Below are 17876 nucleotides of genomic sequence, written 5' to 3' on the forward strand. Positions count from 1 at the left end.
CTTACTCGCCCCATTTAACAGATGGAACAACTGACACCCAGAGGAGTTAAGTGATCAGTCTGAGTTCACATAGCACATTGGGGTGGAGGCAGGATGTGGGCCCAGGTATTGACCGTTATAGTAGGCCACCTCTTAGAAGACCATAGCTGGTCCTTACTACTCTAGCTGGACCAGGCTGGTGTCAGATTCTGAGAGCTGATTGGGTGCCCACTGCTGTGTGTCCCAGCCCAGTCCATGCCTCACATTTACCCAGCAGTGGAGTCAGCAGGGTTGCAGCTATATGCTGAAGCACACTGAGCATATTCAGGATGGCCAGGAACCTTCTAGAGAAACTGCTTCCTTAGGCTAACAAACACTCTCACTGTGTTCTGCCCTCAACTCTCTCCATTTCTTTTTTTTTCTTTTTTTTTTTTTTTTTTTGCGACAGAGTCTTGCTCTGTCACCAGGCTGGAGTGCAGTGGCGCGATCTCGGCTCACTGCAACTTCCGCCTCCAGGTTCAGGCGATTCCCCTGCCTCAGCCTCTCTAGTAGCTGGGACTACAGGCGCGTGCCACCATGCCCGGCTAATTTTTTGTGTATTTTAATAGAGATGGGGTTTCACCATGTTGGCCAGGATGGTCTTGATCTCCTGACCTTGTGATCCGCCTACCTTGGCCTCCCAAAGTGCTAGGATTACAGGCGTGAGCCACCGTGCCTGGCCTTCATTTCTTAAAATACATGAAAATGGAAGGCCCTGCTGCACCAGAGCCATGGGGGACTATTACCTCATATATATATAGTCGAGATCTGAGGGAAAAAGGAGTGGGTTTGGTTTACAAAGTGATGCCAGGTATAGGCCTAGGCCAGACAGCTTTCCTCTGCTATGTACCAGTCGATTGGTTGTACCCACCGCCTTGTGAGTGAGCAGGTTACCTGGTTCAGTGCAGCACATTGTATCAAGTAGGTCAGGAGTTACAACTTCATGCACAAAGAGATGGCTCATTTTCAGTCAGTGAAAACCTTTCATTAACCACAGGGCCCAAGGAGGGGTGGATCTGGTAATCATTGCTAAGCAGACAGAGCTAGAGGTTCAGACACTGCCGCTTGTGTGCCGGCCCCTTTCCTCTCACACCAAACCACATGTTTTGCATCTGTCTGTACTCCTTGAAGGCCCTTGAATTATTCTTGTCATTTTTGCTTACTGATATTTTCCCCCAGCTGCCAGAGTTGGGGGTAAGTGAATGAATGTGTCCCACTCGAATTCTTAACATAGAGAAAACATTTTCCTGAAAATTTTTAGTTTTAGAGTGCATCCTTTATCTGAAATGCCTACCTGTAGGTACCTTAGACTTAATTAATCCTGACCATGGTTAAGTTGTCATCAAAAGATTTTTTTTTCAGGGGCCCAGCTAGTTGTATGAAATAGATCCATGAGCACTTACTATATTGTTACCCTAGCTTATATACTTAGAATCTGTTTGTCCTTAGGCAGTGATGAAGTTATACACACTGTCCCCACCGTTCTCTGATTTCTCAGGCTCTTTCCTCCTCTAACGTAAGTGCCCGGTAGTTGACAACCAGAATCAGGGCAAGACGCAGGAGGATGAGAAGAGGCTGCCCTCAAATTCCTGTTGGGTTGTCTGAAGCTTAGAGATGTGTGTTGGAGCTGCTGTGCAAATGGCAATGCTGTCTGCTCAGAGAGGACCATGATAACTGAGCCTGGACCTTCTAGTTCTTGGAGGTTTGGTTAGGACTTCTTGGTAATTAATGTACCAGTGTTTCCCTGGATCAATTTTTTTTGCTTCATGAGGATAAGCCTTTTTACTTGAGTTATAAAAGAAGGTGACATTACTGTTAAGCAACCCTGATTTCAGAACAGATCCAAAGCCCATCATATACAGGGGAAAAGGGTATAACTTACCTTCCAGTGGTGTTGCCACCCACTCCTCTGCCTCTGGAAGCACAGGAGAGGCAACCTCATAAGCATCCTTCTGATACGAAGCCATCAGCATATATTGAGGGTAGGAGGAATCTTTCCAATATGATATCTTCAACACTTTTTCTGGAAGGGCCATCTAATCTTGCTTTTCAGACTAGGTTTACCCTGGAGGCACTACATAACCTTTGAGCTTCCCTTAGGAAATCTGAACAACCAGCAAGACCAGGGCTTCAAAGCAGGGTCTGCTCTGGAATGTTACGCAGTGCACTCTGGGGTTCTTTCACAGCTAGAACTCAGCATGGGAATTTGCCACTGATTTGAGGTTTGTTCCAAAATATCAGGGCCCAGGCAGGGAACCACTAGATGGGATGTTGTCGTTTCTTAGGTATCTCCTCTTTTTGAAGCTGGGGGCATGAAGTAGATAGAGCTTAACTAAGGAGTTGGAGATGATCAGAGAAGACTTTCTGCAAGTGGGTTGAGATGGTTCACACAGATTTTCAAGGATGCGGGGGGTTGAGAAGAATAACTCTACTAGGATCTTTGATCCTGAAGGCAGAGCAAATTCTATTACTGTGACCTTCCTAGCCCTGAGGAACTTGAATAATTATTCCTTATAAGTGCCCCCCAACTTCCTCCCCATAGCCCAAAGCAAAATGAATCAGTCAGGGTTAGGAGCAGAGGGTCTTGACAGAGTCCAACCTAGTGAGCTGTAGCGAGAGAGCAAACCTGCCCTCTGAGTGTTCATGTCTACTTGGTGGTTACTCCCAGCTTGCCCAGTCATGACCAGATTTCTGCTTGTGGCTAGCCACAGGTAAACTGAGTGCTATTTATATTCTCCTGCTTGGTGGAGGAGGTGGAAGAGATCATCTGGGAGCCCATAACACAGCTGTTTGATCAGCCTAGGTAAAGCAAATCTCCCTTTGACTTTGTGCCTTTTTTTTTTTCTACTTATCTTGCCCCAGGTAATAGCATAGGTTCTGAGCTTTCAATTTAGCTGATTGATCAGTAGCCATCTCTTATTTACCCTTTAATAGTTGGGGAATTCTAGAACTAGAGGAGGCCCAAATTCATCTGGGTACAGTCTCCTGTCTTCAAGGGTAAATACTGAGACAGCTGGGGACATGTAATGATCTCTTCCTGGGGCTGTTCAGAGGCAGATTCTAGCCACCCTCATTCAACCTTTTATCTATCTAGCTAGACTCCCTCTATTCTAACTAAAGCCTTTTTACTATCCTTCATGTTTGCACCCGCAAGGAAGACTACCGATACATTCTAATTCACTTTCCTTCCCCCCTGGGATCAAGCTACCCTCTGTTTAGCCATTTTTACCTCTGTCTCTGGGATCTCACTGGTTTCTGCATTCTTTTTGAAGAGCAATCATGACAAATGGATGCCGAGGGGCCACTTGGCTGTGTATATCTGAGGTTATATCCCACTCCAGCCATGTTTCTGGACTTAATAGGAAGCTCTTAATTCTGCGTATAGTCTTGGTCTTGCTCCTGGGATGACATGACACTTCTTAATTTAGTTTAGTGTCTCTTTCACTTAGTATCTTGATTCTACTTTGCATTAACTTACATCTTGTGACTTTTAGTTCCTTGCCTCAGCCTTATCCATGCTTTTATTTCTTGCCTACCTTCAGTCCCCCAAATTAGAGGTCTAGTGACCCAGTTGAATTTGGCTATAACCTGCCAATGTTGAAATACTAAAGGGTTTAGGTCCTTGCTGAGGAGTGAATTGAATTTGTCTTCCTAAATGAAGCCAGTATTTTTTTTTTCTTACAACTTTATTTTGGAAAGTTTCAAAGCTACAGAAAAGTTAGAAGCACAATGTCTACCTATTTATCTTTCACCTAGACTCATTGATAACTTTTGCCACAATGGTCTCATCTCTCTTTTCTCCTTCTGTTTATGTATATGTGTGTCTAGACATACCCACATATGCACGTATGTACATCCATATGCACTTTTTCGGGTGCACAATTTGACAGTAAGTTGCAAATATCATGACATTTGTCAGTTCATAACAGTGGCATCTCCTGAGAATAAAAACATCCTTCTCCATAATCATAATACCATCATTATACCTAATGAAATGACATCATCTATTAGGTTGGTGCAAAAGTAATTGTGGCTTTGCCAAAGGCAAAAATGGACTAGAGATGTCATTTAGTCCATTTTCAAGTTTCCCCTTTGATGGCTCTTTTGTTTTTGATCAGAACCCAGCCAAAGTCCCCTTTTGGTTATGTCTGTTTTAAAAGTCTCTCAATCTGGAACTACTTCCCACTCCTGTTTCTTTGTTTTGCTGTATTTGTTTTTTGTGACTAACATTTTGAAAAGTGGGCATCAATTGTCTCTGGTTGTCCCACACTGGATTTTTCTGTTTCCTCATGGTGGTATCTAACTTGCTCCTCTATCCCCTGTATTTCCTGTAAATGGGAAGTCAGATCTGGGGCCTGATTAGATTCAGGTTAAACATTTCTGACAAGAACATCTCATGGATAAAGAACATCTCATGGATAAAGCTATGTACTTCATAAAATGTCACTTTAGGGGATACATAATGCCAGAATGTCCACTGCTAGTCAGGATCACTTGAGGTGGTATGGTAGCCCCTAGGCTATAAAAGTACATTATTCTCTTTGTAAGTGGTTTCTGGGGTAATACTTTGGGATTATATAAATCTTCTGTTCCCTATGACCTTTGGCCCAGTGGTGTTGGCATCTATTGACAACTCCTCCTGATAGAGATATTACTCTGGGAGTTGCATAAAGCCAGTTCTGAATTAACACTAATAGATGTGAGTGTTGACATGAGCAGTTCAAAAGAAGAATAACCAAAAAATTGTCTTTTGGCTTTTGAAATCACCGGGGGGAAGGCAACAAAATGGGGCCATCAAATTCTGTCAACGTTTGTAGGTTTTTAACTTGAGTATCAGTTGCTAAAACATATACCATCAGCCCTCTGTATCTGTGGGTTCTGCATCTGTGGGTTCTACCAACTGAGTATCAGAAATACTTGGAAAAAATTGCACAGACTTATTTTTTCTTATCTGTTTGTTTGTTTGTTTGTTTTTTGAGACAGAGTCTCGCTCTGTCTCCCAGGCTGGAGTGCAGTGATGCGATCACAGCTCACTGCAGCTTTGACTTCCTTGGCTCAAGCAATCTTCCCACCTCAGCTTCCAAAGTAGCTAGGCCTACAGGCACATACCACCAAATTTTAAACATTTTTAAATTTTTTGTAGAGACATGGTCTCTTTATGTTGCCCACACTGGTCTCAAACTCCTGGGCTCAAGTGATCCTCCTGCCCCAGTCTCCCAGAGTGCCGGGATGACAGGTGTTATCCCAGCTACCCGGGAGGCTGAGGTGGGTCATGCCTGTAATCCCAGCACTTTGCAAGGCCAAGGAGGGAGAATCACTTGAGCCCAGGAGTTTGAGGTTGCAGTGAGCTATGATCATGCCACTGCACTCCAGCATGGGCAACAGAGCAAAACCCTGAATCAAAAGAAAAATAAATAAACAAATAATAAAGTGTTCGGGAGGATGTGCATAGGTCATATGCAAATACTACGCTATTTTATATGAGGGACTTGAGCATCCATAGCTTTTGGTATCTGCAGGAGGTCCTGAAACCAATCCCCGATGGATACTGAATGATGACTGTATGCTGCTGTCTGGCAGTTTAAGTCAGGGAGAAGGCAAGCTGAATGGAGCCAAAAATAAGTCATGGTTTGTTCATAAAGCAGAAATTATTTTGATTATCTGAAAGTTATCTCTAATCCTGTTCTGATTTCCTTTTCCTTCTTTCACTTGCTTTCTACCTTCCTCACTGGAAAAGGGACCCCCCACCCCAACCTTTTTTTTTTTTTTAAGACAGGGTCTCACTGTCACCCAGGCTGGAGTGCAGTGGCACAATCATAGCTCACTGCAGCCTCAACCTCTCGGGCTCAAGCAATCCTCCCAACCTCAGCCTCCCAAGTAGCTAGGACTACAGGCATGTCGTGCCACCATGCCAGCTAATAAAAAATTTTTTCTTTTTTGTTTTTATTTTTTATTTTTTTATTTTTTTGAGACAGTCTCACTCTGTTGCCCAGGCTGGAGTGCAGTGGCGCAATCTTGGCTCACTGCAAGCTTCACCTCCCCGGTTCATGCCATTCTCCTGCCTTGCCTCCCAAGTAGCTGGGACTACAGGCACCCGCCACCATGCCCAGCTAATTTTTTTGTATTTTTAGTAGAGACGGGGTTTCACTGTGTTAGCCAGGATGGTCTCGATCTGCTGACCTCATGATCCGCCCGCCTCAGCCTCCCAAAGTGCTGGGATTACAGGTGTGAGCCACCGCGTCCAGCCTATTTTTTCTTTTTTGTAGAGGTGGAGTCTTGCTATGTTGCCCAGGCCAGTCTCAAACTCCTGGACTCAAGTGATTCTCCTGCCTTGGCCTCCCAAAGTGCTGGACTTACTGGTAGGAGCCACCACTCCTGGCCAATTCCTCATTTTTAAATTGTTCTCTTCCTACCTTGGCCCACCCAACATGCCCAATGGGTATACTAGTGTTCCTGAGACCCAGGTGTGATCATCCTGGTTTCTAGCAAGGGAAAGGAATAGACCCTTCCAACCCATGGAGTAGTTCCTGAACCAAGGGTGCCAGGAGGTCATGACATAGTTGAGTCTGATAACAAAACACAGGGTAGGAAATGTACTTTCAGAAATCTTCTGTTTGGGTAATAAAAGGTCTCAGTTTGCTCTATGACCTTGGAGAAATCAGTTCACCTGTCTACATGGGGGTGTGTCATAGGCCCTGCATCACCTTGGAAGCTCAGCCCCCTCTTCCATAAGAGAATTCATGAGCTTGTGGGGGTGCACATATCCAGAACAGAAATCAGAGTACAGTTTCAATCATGGTTGTCCTCTTGTAGGACTTTTTGTCTTTGAACTTCCCTAATCTTTGTTTTTCCTTCACCTTACTTAAAACACTACCTAAGAGCTGACTGGGCTTCATGATTTCTTTCCCACTTGATGGGAATCAGATTCCTGTGAGAAGTGAAGATACAAAGGGTTTATGCCTGTCCTTTGAGTTTAAAACAGCCCTCCAGAAACCCATCACTCCCAAATAACCATGGAGTAAGGATTTTTTTTTTAGAGATAGGGGGCTAGCTATGTGCTATTTATGCTATTCTTGCAAAGGCCATGTAGATCCCAAAGGAAAGTATGTTCCAATCAGTAACTGCTAGTGCTTTGTTTTAAGAATGTTGAAATCCTACAGAACTCCTCTTCAGAGAATTCAGATAAAAGGTGAAAAGTTCACACCACTTCCTTTTCTTCTAACTGCAGCTTCTTAAGAATTGAACAAATGTCTAAGTAACTGCTGTCTACTCCTTTTATATACACACATAGACTTTGGGTTCACCCTTTTTCTCCTTGCTGTTAAAAAGAGCCAATGTATTCCTTATTTTTTTCCCACAATGACATCTCCAGAAGGGTTTCTCTTGGCCTGTCTCTCCAGCTGCCTACAGATGTGGTCTGCATCTTGGGAAGTCGGACACACAGCCAGAAATGCTTTCAGTGGCTCTCACTTAAGCTGTACGCTTAAATATGGAGTCAGTAATTAATTGAGAGCCTGGCTGAGAAGTTTTTCATGTGTGTACAAATATCGTCACGCTTTTTTCATTTGGGGTAGTCTTATTGGTAGGGATAACATGGGATATTATCATTTTTCTTCTTTTTTTCTAATGTAGTTTCTTTAGTTTCTTCTACCTGTTAAGGATAGCTATTGAAAGAAGTGTTGTTGAAAGAAGTGTTTGGAGCTCCAGATTTAATTTTTTCAGCTGGGATGGATGAGGTCTCCTTGGGCTTTCCAAGGAGGGCTTCTAACTCTTGTACAGTCATATTGGAAATTTCAGTTTCGCCACAACTTCCCCACAAAACCCACCCATCCCTAGTTAAGCAGTTAAGCAGCACTGGACCACAGGGAGCTCAGAAGACGGCCTGCCCTATTTAATCCCAACAAATGTGCTGAAATAGAAAAATAATCCCTGTGAAGCTGCTAGGAGGAACTTCCCGTGCTTACTGCAAATCTGTTATTAGGGAAATGTTTAGAAATTCTGAATTTCTGTTTTACTTTGCTCTTCTACTCCAGATTAACATTTCCCTCTAACAGAAATGCTTTATCACAACTAGGACAGGACAGGACAGGATCTGTTCCTCCTGTGTCTAACCATGCTGCTCTGACCTTCTCCTCCTTAAGTGAAGATCACTGACTGAAAAAAAACAGGTTGTAGAAAAGCATGTATAATATGACCTCATTTTACTAAAAATACATATGCAGGCTCGTGCATGGAAAGAGATCAGGATTGGTGAGCAAAGTGGTGATCTCTGAGTGCGGGCATGCATAGTTGGTCATTTTCAGTTTTTGTTTATCTGCATTTTCTTCTTTCTTCTAACGTGCATAGTTTCTGTTATTATAATAAGTTATTTTCTCTTTAAAGGGAGAGGTGAGATAAAAAAATAAAAAATAAAAACAAAAAACAGGGGAAATGAGAAGACTAGTGCTAATAATGCTTCAAGTCTTGATGCCATGAGAAAATGACTCATAACTTGTTTGTTGAACCAGCTAGTTGTTGAGTTTTTGCCATGTGTAAGATCTCATTGGCTGCCTCTCATTTTCCTTCTGTAGTCCTTCTTGGGTATTTTGGGATAACTACGATGGGTGGAGAGTAGCCTTGTCTTTATTTCACAGGCTTTTCTCTCCTATATCACCCCAAGGATAGTGAAATAAGTGGAGCATGCCCCCTAGATGCCCAGCCAGAACCCACTGGTCAGGGGCTCATTTCCCCTTGTAAATTGCTAAGCCTCTACCCCACAGTCTATCTCTGGTCATGCTGAGAAGAGCAGCCACAATGCCTCAGTTCCTGCATTATCTACTGTCTTTCCTCTAATGCCATTCCTGCCCTCCTTCTAAGAGCTGTCACCCTTCTCCTTTAGGCACCTTTGGGGGAGATAGGCTGGTGTGGTCAGGCCTGAGCTGATTTTCAGCAAGGGATATTGGGAATAGCAGAGACAAATTGGTGGTCCTTCTCAAGAAGTATTTCCTGGGGGAGTATCCTCTAGGGGTCGTGCCTGGTAGCCTGGCACTTAGAGATAATTTGCATCAGCCTTGCTTACTTCAATCTCATCAGCAGGTTCTTGTCTTACTCCTCCAGTGTTTATCACAGACAGATGGCTCGTAGTGAGTGCTCAAAATCTGCTTACCAGGCTGGGTGCAGTGGTTCACGCCTGTAATCCCAGCATTTTGGGAGGCCATCGTGGGCGGATCACAAGGTCATCCTGGCTAACACGGTGAAACCCCGTCTCTACTAAAAATACAAAAAATTAGCCGGGCGCGGTGGCAGGCGCCTGTAGTCCCAGCTACTCGGGAGGCTGAGACAGGAGAATGGCGTGAACCCTGGAGGCTGAGCTTGCAGTGAGCACCGAGATCGCGCCACTGCACTCCAGCCTGAGGGACAGACTGAGACTCCATCTCAAAAAAAAAAAAAAAAATCTGCTTACCGAAGGCATCAGTCTGCTGCAGTGTGCCAGGCCCATCTTTTGCTCTGGGTTCATTGTCTTATCTGCCTTTTGTGTGCCTTCTGCCGTGTTGACTTTCCCCCAACAGGCAGATACTTGACTGCTGGCCCTCTCCACTCATAGCTCCCTCTCTCTAAAGCCATACTAGTCTAGCAGTTGTGAGACAGGACCAAGTGGCTCTGGAAGATAGCACCTAAGGCTTCTTATCTCCTGTGTGTGCTGTTTTGTTTTTTCCATTTGCCGTTGCCCAAGAACCAAAGCATCCGCCACTGCTCAGCTGCATGGTGAAATGGCCTGGCCTGGTGCCAGGGTGCTTCACCAGGTGGTTGGGCTGTGGAGGCTGCTGCATGCAATGGGCTGATAATACCCCACGGTGCTGTAAACAGGACACTCCACCCTCCTGCAGCCACCCAGCCGGTGCCCCAACAGCCTGCTGCTTTGTCATGGCCTGTCATGATATGGGTTTCTCTTCTCTGATAGGGAAGCCTATTGTCGTATTTCCCTCCCCTATTTCCTAAATCTGAGAGGGGTACTTTCCAGAAATGAAACCAGTTCATCTTCCAACCACAAGCAACCGTTGTGACTTCTCAATGCTGCTTCTCCTTTAACAATAATCACATAAGTGCAGGGCAGAACCTGATGCCCAGATCTTTCCGGTATGCTCATGGAGGATAAACCCAAGAGCCTCTATCTCAACTAGGCTCACCTAGAAGATTTCTCTTTTTTTTTTTTTTTTTTGAGCAGTAGCAAGATTTATTGCAAAGAGCGAAAGAACAAAGCTTCCACAGTGTGGAAGGGGACCCGAGCAGGTTGCCCTCGCCTAGAAGATTTCTTAGGGGACGTTCTCTGTTGAGGTCAATCTCACTGGGCAGCAGAACTTAAGTGTTGACCTGAAGCTGCTGATGTCCCGGTCTGCAAGCAGCTTTGTATTCTATCCTGCATCACTTATTCCTGGGTTAGACTGTTACTAGTAAAGGAAAGGGCTTTGACATTAAAAATGGGCATCTTTCCAGGGGCCCAGGAGAGTGTAGGCCTATGGATGGAGGGACTAGGGCTTACTCTGCACATCTTTGGGTAGTCTCCTCTTTCCAGACTCCTTCACCTACACCTTCAATCCTAAAGGACATTAATTGATTTGACATAATCTTTCTAACTAAGGCTTTAAAGTGTATTTGGATCTCTTCATTTCTTTATAACATCCCTCAGAGGTAACTTAGGCCAGAGGGAGAGCAAGCCCAATGAGGTTGGGTGGCATTGGCTGTAGTCAGACCTACCCTCCCCACCTCTTAGCTCCTACTAGATATCGGGGCGGCCACGCTGCACCAGCCTGCAGCCCCTTCAAGGATGGCACGAGACATGTCATTGTCTCATTTTGGCTTTGGTTTATGTTGCATTTGGGGGAAATTTGACACCTTGGTTTAGCCCTTAACCAATTTTGATGTCCAAAGAAGCAAGTGCTTACCAAACCACTTGCGAGGACGTTTGTGAAATAAGTGGTAGTTTTTTTTAAACTATTAAAATCTAATTTTTTAAAAAAGTCTCCTCCCTTATTTCCTAGGCTTAAAGGAAATATGGTATTTTAGTCTCCTCAAAAGAGCTGGGACATGCCAAGAATTTGGAGAGTTGGGAGGGTAGTGGAGCCTTGCTAAGGGCTCTGAGACAGAAGGTAATTCTGTCATCTCGTGGCCAGCGAGGCACTGTGCCAGCACCCTGCGCCAGGATGTGGCCTCTGTGGAAATAAGGCTGAGGCCCAGCTGTCTCTTCATTTAAGAAAAAGAAACTGAGGCAAGTCCTCCTGTTTGATTTAGATGTAGTAAGATCCTTGCATGTCTGCCAGGGGAGAGGGAGTCAGGAGCTGCAGATTCTGGATTGGGGGTTCCTTGGTTTCTCCTCAATCCTTTCCCCTCCCTCCTTTTTTCCCCCTTTTCTTTCTTTTCTGCTATTTGTGTGACATTTTTTGTATATGGAGGAACAAGTCAGGACCCACCAAGTCCAGACTCTTAATGGATAACTGGTCAGAGGGAGCCAGAAAGAATGTAGAGTTTACCAAAATGCGTTGGTTGGATTCTCACATCACATTCCAGGAATTTGGGTGCTCCCCAGCCCTGTGAGTACTGGGAGCAAAGTACCACCTATGATTATTGTCCTAGAGATTGAATTCATTGAATAGGGTAGGATATGAAGAGTGATGGAAACTAATATAAAATGGGTTAAAGTTATCCCTAGGAGATAATAGAGTCCTTCAAGTTTCAAAGGCTTCCTCAAGAAACAAACAAAAGCAAAACAAAAAATAGGTCATTGGAGACAATAGGATTGGGCCTGCCATCTCCTCCGTTAGGTGCTAAAAAGAAGCTATTAATAAAAAAGCAATTCATCCTCCAGGTGTCTAGGCAGGTGTCCCAGCAGCCTCAGAGGGTGTCCCTGATAGAAGAGGGATGTGAGCCTCAGTGAGTTGTTGGAAGAGTGATTTAGGAGGAAGGAGGCTTGGATTTAGATCTGGGACTGCTGCTGACTTACAGAGGGAAGGAGTCTAATCAGAGACTAAGCTTCTTTGTGCCTTAGTCTTCCTTGACAGTCTTTCCCCATCCCCTTTTACAGCTGACAGGAGAGTAAAAGATTACAGCACACCAAAGTACTTTGTGGGGATGGGGCAAAACTTGAAAGCACAACGTAAACACGAGATAGCTTTAGGGTCTCAGTAAGGAAAGAATCTAAAAGAGATTTTTGCAGAGACTTCAGATGAAGGCATGGGAGAAGCAGCTCCAGGAAACCTTTCTCCTGTCACTTATCCCTCAGCCTTGGAGTCCCACTCCTTTTCCTTCGAAAACGTGATGAAGCAGCCTTTAGGATTATGAGATCCTACCCCTTATGCCAATCACTTGCTCGTCCGTGGCCCATCTGCCTCTTTGGTTATCTGTCATGTAATTTTGTAAATCCGCTTTGCAGAGTCCCTGCCTTGTCACTGTACTCTAATAGACAGTTTTGGAGGCCCGTAGGACAGCATTTGGGCCTGAGCTGGCTGCTGATGTGGGTCAGAAGCTCCCAGAAATATCTGGATTGCTATCTTTTGATTTTAAACCCAGGTTAGGAAAATGAGTGGTTGAAATGCTGGTGTAGAGATAAAGTTGTGCCTTGAACCCAGCGTGCCTGTCACCAACTTACTAGGCAACAAGGTTGCAGGAAGGGTAGGAAAGAGGTTGGGCCTTCCTGAGCCTCAGAGAGAGAAAAAAAGACAAGCAGCTATGGGATCTTTACTCCAACTGGGTGTGTTGAACACGCATGCAAAGTCAGAACCCCTGGTAAAAGTAGAGCCAGTTGACCCTTCTTGTGAATGTTTTTCAATTTTATTCAAATATTAGGTGCCTCCCAATTGCCAGCCCTATGCTTTAGACATTGTGGGGGATACACAGAGCCTGCCCTTGGCCTCAGGCTGTTTATTATCTAGGAGTTACAAATACCCTATTCCTCAAGAGAAGGTACTCATTAGTAGAAGAGTACAAAGTACTGAGGAAACAGAAAATTCCAAGACATTGCTTCCAGGGGATTCCAGTGGATGCAGAAGGCTTGGTGGAGTGGAGGCAGTAAAGCTGGCCCTGACAGGTGAACAGATTTTAACCCTGGGCCCATGCAAAATCTCAGAGGAGGGAAGGCTTGGGACATGGGTGGGAAATGGTATGCAGTATAGTTTGTCTGAGATTTAGCGACCTTAAGGAAGAGTGAGGTATAAAGGACAGGTGGGTGGGAAATGGTATGCAGTATAGTTTGTCTGAGATTTAGCGACCTTAAGGAAGAGTGAGGTATAAAGGACAGGTAAGTGGGACCAGAACATGAAGGCTTTACCTCCATCTTTGATCTCAGCTCACTGCAACCTGCGCCTCCCGGGTTCAAGCAATTCTCCTATGGCTTTACCTCCATCTTTGAAAGAGAGGCTTTGGGCCGGGTACAGTGGCTCACATCTGTAATCCCAGCACTTTGAGAGGCTGAGGCAGGCGGATCATGAGGTCAGGAGATCAAGACCATGGTGAAACCCTGTCTCTACTAAAAATACAAAAAAATTAGCCGGGCATGGTGGCGGGCGCCTCTAGTCCCAGCTATTTGGGAGACTGAGGCAGGAGAATGGCGTGAACCCAGGAGGCGGAGCTTGCAGTAAGCCGAGCTTGTGCCACTGCACCCCAGCCTGGGCGACAAAGCGAGACTCCGTCTCAAAGCAAAAAAAAAAAAAAAAAAAAAAGAAAGAGAGCCTTTGAAGAGGTTTAACCTAGGAATGTTAAGATCATTTTAAATGATGTGTTTTACATCAATATATATTGATTTGGAAAGATGTTTATAAGGTAAAAACATATAGCAAAACAATACGTACAGTATAAATCCCATTTTAAATTGTAAAGCATATATATACACACACACATACACACACACACACAGAAGAGGTAAGACCTGTAAGTTTATATTTCTCATAACATTTGTTATCTCTGGGTGTTGAGAGTTGAGGGTTTTTTTTCTGTTTGTTTATATTTATATATTTCCTGACTTTTCTACAGTTCACACTTACTACTGTTGTAGTTATAAATTATTCACTTGTTTTAAATAAGCACATATACGATGGCTGAGTGAGATGATCTAGAACTATGCCAGGGATTAAATAAAAACAGAGTAAAAGTTGGCCATATAGTAACATTTTTGATATCCAAATTGGAGAGGAATCCCTCAAATGTTCAAAAATATAGGAACGGGTCAGATGTAGTGGCTCATGCCTATAATCCCAGCACTTTGGGAGGCCAAGGCAGGAAGATCACTTGAGCCCAGGAGTTCAAGACCAGCCTGGGCAACACAGTGAGACCTTGACTCAAAAAATAGAAAAAAAAAAAAGACAAAAATATGAGAATGGCTAAGCAAACTAGTGAAGGAATATTACACAGTCTTTTAAAATAACAAATATGTAGATTGTTAATACATGGGAAAAGGTATATGAAATAGGTGGAACCAGGCAGAACATAATATAGCACATTTCCTACTGATTACAACTATGGCAAAAGGTATGTAAATGCTTCAGTGAATTTGGAGAATGGAGGTAGTATTGTTAGTATCTTTTTTTTTTTTTTTTTGAGATGGAGTCTTGCTCTGTTGCCCAGGCTGGAGTGCAGTGGCACGATCTCAGCTCACTGCAACCTGCGCCTCCCGGGTTCAAGCAATTCTCCTATCTCAGCCTCCCAAGTAGCTGAGATTACAGGTGCGTGCCACCACGCCCAGCTAATTTTTGTATTTTTAGTAGAGATGAGGTTTCACCATACTGGTCAGTCAGTGTCCTTTTTTTTATTGTAGTAAAATATATACTTACTATTTTAACCATAAAAGCTTATGTTCACTGGTATTACATACATTTACAATGTTGTGCAACCATAACCAGGGTCCATTTCCAGAACCTGAATTTCATGATCTCAAACAGAGACTGTGTATCCATTAAACAATAACTCCTACTCCCCCTCCTCCTCCTAAGCCCTTGGTAAAGTCTATTCTATTTTTTTGTCCCTATGAATTTGCCTATTCTAGATACCTCAAGAAAAACACAATATTTGTCCTTTTGTCTTGCTTACTTAACTCAGCATCATCTGTATTGTAGCGTGTGTCAGAATTGCCTTCCTTTTGAAGACTGAATAGTATTCCACAGTATGGATGTGCTGCATTTGTTTATCCGTTTCTCTGTTCGTGGATGCTCGGGTTGCTCCCACCTTTTGGCTATTGTGAAAAATGCTTCAAGTCCCTGCTTTCGGTTCTTTGTCGGTATATACCTAGGAGTGGAATTGCTGGGTCATATGGTAATTCTATGTTTCACTTTTTGAGGAACTGCCAACCTTTTAGTGTCTTTTTTTTTTTTTTAATTTTTATTTATTTATTTATTTATTTTTTGAGGCGCAGTCTCACTCTTTCGCCCAGGCTGGACTGCAGTGGCGCTATCTTGGCTCACTGCAAGCTCTGCCTCCTGGGTTCACGCCATTCTCCTGCCTCAGCCTCCCAAGTAACTGGGACTACAGGAGCCTGCCATCACGCCTGGCTAATTTTTTTGTATTTTTAGTAGAGGTGGGGTTTCACCATGTTAGCTAGGATGGTCTCAATCTCCTGACCTCATGATCCACCTGCCACGGCCTCCCAAAGTGCTGGGGTTACAGGCATGAGCCACCGCGCCCGGCCATAGATCTTAAGATAGTAGAGTGTTTTGAATGTGGCCATGGAAAACAGGGGCAACTTAGATGATTGCAACTTCCAAATGATGCCAGTACCCTTACATTTTATCCACAGTTTCAACTTTTACCTCCTTCTAGAAAGCTTTAACCAAAGTAAAAATAAATGAATGGATTTATTTATTTAATTTATTTTTTGAGACAGAATCTTCCTCTGTTACCCAGACTGGAGTGCAGTGGTGCGATCTTGGCTCACTGCAGCCCCCACCTCCCAGGTTCAACCAATTCTCATGCTTCAGCCTCCTGAGTAGCTGGGATTACAGGCACCTGCCACCATGCCTGGCTAATTTTTGTATTTTTAGTAGAGACAGGGTTTCACCATGTTAGCCAGGCTGGTCTCAAACTGCTGACCTCAAGTGATCTGCCCACCTCCCAAGGTGCTGGGATTACAAGCATGAGCCACCACCATCCGGCCTATGAATGGATTTATAATTGCTTTATTTTTGTCCCATTTAGATAGAAGTCAGAGACAGAGGAGAGAAGCAAAAAACTTGGATGTTTCCGTAAACTAGATTCCTCAATCCTTGAAAATTGAAAGTTGTTCCAGTATGTCAGCCACTGGGGTTCCCTGGGGAGCTAACCAGTCCTGAAGGAAGTATGAAGAGGAAGAGGAGGTCTTCAGTTAAGGGGATGAATTTGTGCAGTGCCTAAGCCCTGCAAAGGTGCTGAAGGGAGGAAGAAGGGCAGGAGATAAAAGATGGAAGAAAATTTTGTTTTTTATCCACTTAGAGTTTTACCTTTAATGATGGGAAACAGTGCTGCTCTCAGGAAACTCAGTGTGGAGATCTAGGAGTTCACAGTTCATAGTCCACTCGGAGCAGGAAAAGGATAGAGGACATTTATAAAGTAACATCCAAGTCCAAAGTAAAATGGTATAAATTGTTTCCCATGATAAAGGCTGGCTGAGTAGGTCAGGAAAGCCCTTGTCAGACCATATGTGCTGTTTCAGGCTGCTTCAAATTCTTTTAGGACAGCGGTGGATATGAGTGAAGACGGGGCAGGCAGGCCACATCTCTTAGAAGAGGAAGGTGATTGCCACGTCTCCTTCCTCCATGCTGATGGCAAGGTGTGCGGGCTGTGTTCTCTTGCAGCCAGCGTCCCATGCTCGGTGGCCCCAGAAAAGTCAGTGTGTAGGCCTCAGCCACTTCAGGTCCGGCGTACATTCTCCCTGGACACCATCCTCAGCTCCTACCTTCTGGGCCAGTGGCCACGAGATGCTGATGGGGCCTTCACCTGCTGCACCAATGACAAGGCCACCCAGGTAATGAAGCTCTCTCCTGATGGGATAAGGGATAAGGATGGGGCGGGAGAGCTGGCTGAGGAGGCCTTTGGTCTTCCTCAAGTCGTTGCGATGATTTGTCTTGGGTTTTGGTCGTACATATTATCCATGTAATGTTTTATCTTCTTAAGACAGAGTTTCCTTTTGTCACCCAGGCTGGAGTGCAGTGGTGCGATCTTGGCTCACTGCAACCTCTGCCTCCCGGGTTCAAGTGATTCTCGTGCCTCATCCTCCCAAGTGGCTGGGATTACAGGTGCCTGCCACCACGCCCTGCTAATTTACCACCCTGTTTTTCTTTGTAAACTTATATGGAAATGAGTTTGCATTCCACCTGCCTGTGGAAGAGAGAAGTCAATCTGGGTTTTTCAGTTTAGCTTTGAGTATTTGTGTCGGGGTAATCAACAGCTGACTTTAGAGTTTATTCTAGCTTTTTAAAAAATGAGATTTAGGCCGGACGCAGTGGCTCATGCCTATAATCTCAGCACTTTCGGAGGCCTAGGCAGGCAGATTGCCTAAGGTCAAGAGTTTGAAACCAGCCTGGCTAACATGGCAAAACCCCGTCTCTACTAAAAATACAAAAATTAGCTGGGTGTGGTGGTGGGCGCCTGTAATCCCAGCTACTCGGGAGGCTGAGGCAGGAGAATCGCTTGAACCTTGGAGGGAGAGGTTGCAGTGAGCTGAGATTGCACCATTGCACTCCATCCTTGGTGACAGAGCAAGACTCCATCTCAAAAAAAAAAGAAAAAAAATGAGATTTACCTTACCTTGCTAAAATTAAACCAAGGCCAACATTCTATTGAGTTTGTATTTCCCAAAGAAGTGGCCAAAAAGTACGCTGAGCCAGAATAGATCTCATTGGAGCCATAGGAATGAGAAGTTC

The 17876-nt window shown here is 44.4% G+C and overlaps 1 protein-coding gene across 5 annotated transcripts in view; it reads left to right on the forward strand.

Annotated features, from left to right (window-relative positions):
- Positions 1–17876, forward strand: part of FAM117A (family with sequence similarity 117 member A) — a 79534-nt gene that overhangs the window by 40887 nt on the left and 20771 nt on the right. For 4 of the 5 annotated variants that reach the window (XM_055258141.2, XM_055258144.2, XM_055258139.2 and 1 more), the window contains one exon: positions 16809–16978. The exons of the other annotated variant lie outside the window; for it this stretch is intronic. In XM_055258141.2, coding sequence (XP_055114116.1) covers positions 16809–16978 — 170 coding nt within the window. The remainder of the gene's footprint in view (positions 1–16808; positions 16979–17876) is intronic. 5 annotated transcript variants of the gene reach the window in all.

The sequence above is a fragment of the Symphalangus syndactylus genome, chromosome 20 (assembly GCF_028878055.3).
Source record: "Symphalangus syndactylus isolate Jambi chromosome 20, NHGRI_mSymSyn1-v2.1_pri, whole genome shotgun sequence".
Classification (NCBI taxonomy): Eukaryota; Metazoa; Chordata; class Mammalia; order Primates; family Hylobatidae; genus Symphalangus; species Symphalangus syndactylus.